The sequence below is a fragment of the Cebus imitator genome, unplaced genomic scaffold (assembly GCF_001604975.1).
Source record: "Cebus imitator isolate Cc_AM_T3 unplaced genomic scaffold, Cebus_imitator-1.0 Scaffold385, whole genome shotgun sequence".
NCBI classification, from domain to species: Eukaryota; Metazoa; Chordata; class Mammalia; order Primates; family Cebidae; genus Cebus; species Cebus imitator.
In genome coordinates, this window is record NW_016107700.1 from 797,514 (window position 1) to 803,357 (window position 5,844).

Here is a 5,844-nt window from a genome sequence, read left to right on the forward strand (position 1 = left end):
TGTATATGCGTATATACGTATATACACATACAGTATAGGTATATATACACATATGTACATATATACATATATATATAGTCTTTATATTCTAGCTTGGTTTGGTACTTGATTAGATTCTAATTCCAGAGACCATATTGGTTAATACAAACTGGTTATATAAACCTACCACATATACATTGGAAAAATTACCCTGCATAATTCTGATTAATTTCATAACTTTATAATAAGCATTTAAAATTTTTATTTCCTTTAATGCAGGCATTACAAGGAGCCAGTCAAATTATTGCTGAAATCCGAGAGACTCATCTTTGGTGAAGAGAACTGTGTAATACTCAGCCTTTGTTGACTCAAAAACTTGCTAGTTACTGCCTGAGTAGAATTTTATTTATGAACTCCTGTGCACTGCAATGGTATGACTCTGCTCATGTGAAGACTGGCTGTAAACTGAAAAGTGTATTCCATATTGCAGAACAAATCGCACATTTAATCCAAATAATAAATGGCTGTTTCTAAAGTTTCCCAGTATATATAAAATACATCAACTCTGTCTTGTGACAGTTTCATTGGAACTTAAAAAGAACTGTTAATGTTTTAGTTGTACAAAGCAGTTTGCCTGTGGATAAGATGACCTGTGTAATCTTTGTTAGTAATCTTAAAGCTGCTGCCATAGTCCTCTAAGAAGAAAGCACCAAGACAACATTTCATATGACTATAATGCATGTACTATATAAACTGAGCTGGCTTTGAAAGATGTGAGTTGGCAAGTTCCTCACATAGAGTCATTGTATTCCACCTGTCCTTCAATTTAGTTTTTCTGAGCTTCTCTGCAGACTTTGATGTGTTTTTAAGAATGCTGAATGCACAAAAGGATCTGTGACACCGACATGGATGTGGTGTGCATACTGTGTAGTTACATAGCCCTTCCAATTCTGGGTCCATTTGCCCTAGCATATTAAAAATTAAAATATGCTTTGATTCATACTTAAAACTGTAAGCATGAATGCCTACATTAATTCCTACATTAAAAACAACAGCCATCTACCCTTGATGATCTAGTAAGAGTTGGTAATGACGGCCAGTTCCTTTTAGTTTTAGACAATTCAGTGATGACCTAAATCTCCCTTAACTTGCAAATACAGTAGTAGTAACAAAGGTACATCTTTAAAATGGAGCTCTTACACCAGCCTCTAAGATTCACTTTGAGGTGGGACTTAAAACCAATATACTGTATGTGTATGCTGGTAATAGCTATTTTTGTTTTACAGCATACAAACAAAATATATGCCAACAAAATAGAATAGTATGAAAGTACTTGAGGAGTTTTGTTATTGAAAGAAAAACACCCAGATAGACAAACTCCTTAAGACTTACTTACAGACTTAAACTGCATTTATGGGGTAGTGATGAGGTTTAGAACATGTAATTCCCCAGGTGATTCTTGGTATAAACTACATTATAAATTTTAAGATAGATATACCTCACATCTAGCCCCATCACTAACAGACAACACATTTATATTATAAACATTAAAAATTTTTTTTCAGTTTATGACCAGATATTTATGAAGGACTATTGGCAGGGAAAATATGAATGTTAACTTTGCTTACTGCACCAATATACTAAGGAACAACAGGCTCTGATCTCAAACATTAAAAACCCTGTATCAGCCTGATATGATATGGCACTATCTTGAATCTGTTACTAGTACCATCTTGACAGGATACATGCTCCCAAAACTTTTGTTACCACACTTAAAAATCACTCTGCTGTCATTAGGCATCGGTTTCAAAATTATAACCATACATGATTTACTTTTTCCAGATAATTAGTATTTTGAATTCATAAGGGAAAAAAACCCAAAAAACTTATGATGCACTTTTCTCTAGCACATCAGATTTCAAACTGAAAATTAAAGACATGCTATGGTAATGCACTTGCTAGTACTACACATTTTGTACAACAAAAAACAGAGGCAAGAAACTTAATGGAAAGAGAAAAAACGTTCTTTTGTTGGCCCTTAAACTGAGTCAAGTTCTGAAATGTAGAGATGATCTCTAACATTTATAACAGATACCTGTATGTTCTTGCTGTGTAAATAAAATTGCTGGTATGAAATGACAAAGTTTGTCAAAAAAATTCTTAAGTTTTCTCCCAGAGAAAGGGAGAAAAGGAGCTTTTTAATACCTAAATCTACTTTAAAACAACCGTATAGAGTACTAAACGTTTTATGACTTTTCCTACCAGATTCTGACAGTTCACCAAGGTATTATTACATCGCCATTTTTGCGTATGAAGACAGTGACTTGCTCCAAGTAATCCAGGTAGTAAATGGCTAGAATTTGAACACTAAAGCCATGCTCTGCAGCCTGTAAGATTTTCAAAAGAAATCTGATTAATCATTTCATATGTGATTCACTTGATCCTCAGGGCAACAGGGAGGCCACTGCTTTTTTTCAGATATGGAAATAGTTCTGGAGAATTAATTTGCCTCATGTTTGCAGAGCTGAACTCAGTCTTGATTCCAAATCCTTTAGGTTTGACCTGAAAACTTTCCTTACCTGAATACTTTGATAGTCTCACATGAGTGCGTATTTTATTTTGGGGGGGATTATTTTTAAATTTACCTCTAGTTGCAATCTGTGTGGGGCAGAAGTGGAAATTTAAAACTAATTTAAGTTCCTAAATTTGTAAAACATTGCTACCTTAGGAATCCACTGACAAAACATGGCTTAATGAGAATGAAATGATACTGGAACACAGGCAAGGAACTAAAAAACTGAATTAGAAACTTCCTGAAAAGTCACATACTAATTGTTATACTATTCCTTGTAAAAAAAAAAAAAAAAAACTACTTCTTACTGTAATTTCTCAAAGCAACCATGTCCTCATCTAACTTTTCTCCTTTTCAAAATGAACATTTGCTCCCTCAACTACAAAATATATATATATATATATCAAATTTCTAATCAGTTTCTAATACTAGTTTTCCCATTTCTAATGTGGACACCAGAGGCACTGTTGATTTTATAAACAACTATATAACATTAGTGAGATCGGTGTGCCACACCTGATACAAAAACACACAATTTTTTTTTTTGAGACAGTCTTACTACTCACTCCGTCTCCCAGGCTGGAGTGCAGTGGCACAGTCTTGACTCACTGCAACCTCCATGTCCCAGGTTTGAGTGATTCTCATGCGTCAGCCTCTCTAGTAGCTGGGGGTTACAGGCACTTGCCACCAGGCCTAGCTAATTTTTATATTCTCAGTAGAGACAGGGTTTTGCCCTGTTGGTCAAGCCAGTCTCAAACTCCTAGCCTCAAGTGATTTGCCCATCTTGGCCCCCTGCAGTACTGGGGTTTCAGGTGTGAGCCACCGAGCCCAGCCTCACAATTCCTTACACTACCTCTTTTCATTGTTCTTCATCACCACAAAAAGGAGAATGGGAAGGGTAGGATAGGAAAGCTGGCATCTCTATCTCTTCTCAAGTATAATTTTAAAAGGAGATTAACCCTGAAAATCATGGTTTTCTATGGTAATCAAGATTTGTACATCAGAAAATAAAACATCCCATCACTAAACAAATACCTTATTTATTAACCAGCCCATAAAAATCAAATGAAGTTACTCACACTGAGTCCTAGTGTATACTCCATTCTGTTTTTCTGATTTGCATAAGCAAAGATCTAAGTTTTGGGGCCAACCCTTCAGAGGTCTTGAGAATAAATGATGGGTAAGTACTTGAATAACCAGAAGGATTTTTCATCATAACTGAAGCCATTTTATAATGTAGAAATTTCTTTTTCCTATTTTAAGTAAGGAAAGTCCATTCTTGAGAATGTGTTGTCCAACAATTAAAACGCTCTCAGGATTTGTTACTTGTTGGTGATTTATGCTGACTCCGCCTTCTGTTATCATTCGATACCTAAAAAATAGAAACGTTTAGTAAGTAGAGAGATCCAATGACTGTTGATCTGTCCCCCCAAAAAGACTATTTCACTTACATTTCAGAGGCTCTTCAATTGAGAACATTTGGCAGTGGACTGTTGTTACCTTCATGTTCACTCTATTAATAGATTCTCCCTCCCTTTAATGCTCTTTGTGTTTTTTTTTTTTTTTTTAACACAGTCTTACTCTGTAGCCTAGGCTGGCATGACCTTGGCTCACTACAATCTCCACCTCCTGGGTTCTAAGTGATTCTCCTGCCTCAGCCTCCAGAGTAGCTGGGATTATAGATGCATGCCACCACACCCGGCTGATTTTATATTTTTAGCAGAGATGGGGTTTTGCCATGTTGGCCGCGCTGGTCTCAAACTCCTAACCTCAGGTGATTCACCCACCTCCCCTTCCCAAAGTGCTGGGATTACAGGCATGAGCCACCATGCCCAGCCTCCTTTATGCCTTGCATCTGCTATTTCAAAGGCATAGTTAGCTTTTGCTATTCAGTTAGTAATGGCTTTAAAAATGAAGTGAAAAGGAATAATGGAGAATACCTCCCCCCCCACCAACTTGGGGGAAAAAAAAGAAAATCACAGAAAAGAAACTTACAAAAGAGAACAGTGCTGCTTTCAGTAAACTATCCATAAGACACAAGCCACAACTATAGTGGTATCTACAGAAATCTTTAGGAAATTTGCTTATGAAACTGGAAAATCCTTGCAAATTATATTGAGACTATGCAATTAATAGCAAATTGTTAAAATGAAAAATTTTCTTAGATTGGCTGGTTTCAGAAATGGAAGATCTGTAGCTGATCTAATAAATTTGGGATTACTAACCAAAATTTTTGATAGCATATATAAGGTTAAATAAGTTTCACTGGAGTTATTTATCATCCAATGCATTCACTAAACATTTACAGAGCTCTTTCTACGTGCTAAATATAAACGGTACTGCAATCTAGCAGAGAGAGAAAGACAAATGAACAATGAAAACACACTGTGATTAACGCTATAAAGACCGAGGAGAAGTTGTTCTAGGAGCACACTGGTTAGGTAAGGGCTGAAAATTTCTCTGAAAAAAGATACTTTAATTGGGAGTGAAGCTACCTTGACAATCAGGACTCGGAAACATGGGAACAGCTAGAAAGAGGTGAGATCTGAGAAGAGGGCTACAGCATGACTAGATTTGTGAGAAATCCTGAAGAAAGATAAATGGTGATTTTCTCTCATCTGAATGTGTTACCAAATAAAATTAAGAAACTATGTGGTTTAAAAAATATTTTCATAACTTTTTGGGTAGAGACAGAGTCTCACTACATTCTTGCCCACAAAGATCTCGAACTCCTGGCCCCAAGCAATCCTCCCGTCCCTGCCCCCCAAAGTGTTGGGATTACAGGTGTGAGCCACCACACCTGGCCATGGACATGGTTTTATAAAATTCAACAGTAAAAGATTTTCTGGGGGATGGATCCAAGATGGCCGATTCGGAGCAGCTCAGGATTGCAGCTCCCAGTGAAAGCGCGGAGGGTGAGCGGACGCCGCATTTCCAGACAGATTTTTATTGCCCACAGACCAGGAGATTCCCAGACAGAGGAGCCCCTTTTGGCCGGCGCGGCTGTTTTGGCCAGCGCGTTGGTTCTCTGCACAAAATACACGAGTCCGGGTGCCAATTTAGCTGGCGATTGGAGCTTCTGGGAGACAGAGTCGCCCGTTCAACTGATAAAAAAGGGGACTGAAACAGGGAGCCAGGCCAGGAGATTCCTGGGCAAAAAAGTGCCATGAATCTCCGTGGCTGTTTCAGCCAGTGCAGTGGGTCGCCACACGGGAAATCACACAGATCCTGGTGCCTTTTCAACAGGCGACTGAAACACCTGGGAGACAGAGTCGCCTGTTCAACTTAAAAAA

At 37.6% G+C, this 5,844-nt stretch overlaps 2 protein-coding genes across 11 annotated transcripts in view; one reads left to right on the plus strand and one right to left on the minus strand.

Moving 5' to 3' along the window:
- Nucleotides 1–2,122, plus strand: part of DNM1L (dynamin 1 like) — a 65,292-nt gene extending 63,170 nt beyond the window's left edge. For all 9 annotated transcript variants that reach the window (XM_017507917.1, XM_017507918.1, XM_017507921.1 and 6 more), the window contains one exon: nt 259–2,122. In XM_017507917.1, coding sequence (XP_017363406.1) covers nt 259–315 — 57 coding nt within the window. In that variant the 3' untranslated portion in view covers nt 316–2,122. The remainder of the gene's footprint in view (nt 1–258) is intronic.
- Nucleotides 356–5,844, minus strand: part of YARS2 (tyrosyl-tRNA synthetase 2) — a 26,708-nt gene continuing 21,219 nt past the window's right edge. Inside the window, exons 5-6 of one of the 2 annotated variants that reach the window (XR_005196778.1) lie at nt 3,631–3,923; nt 356–2,366 (exon numbers count right to left, since the gene is read on the minus strand). Coding sequence is in view for 1 of the 2 variants with exons in the window: in XM_017507926.2 (XP_017363415.1) it covers nt 3,764–3,923 (160 nt within the window). In the remaining variant the exon portion in view is untranslated. Of the gene's footprint in view, nt 2,367–3,575; nt 3,924–5,844 lie in introns of those variants that run through there. The other variant, XM_017507926.2, reaches the window with a different exon arrangement.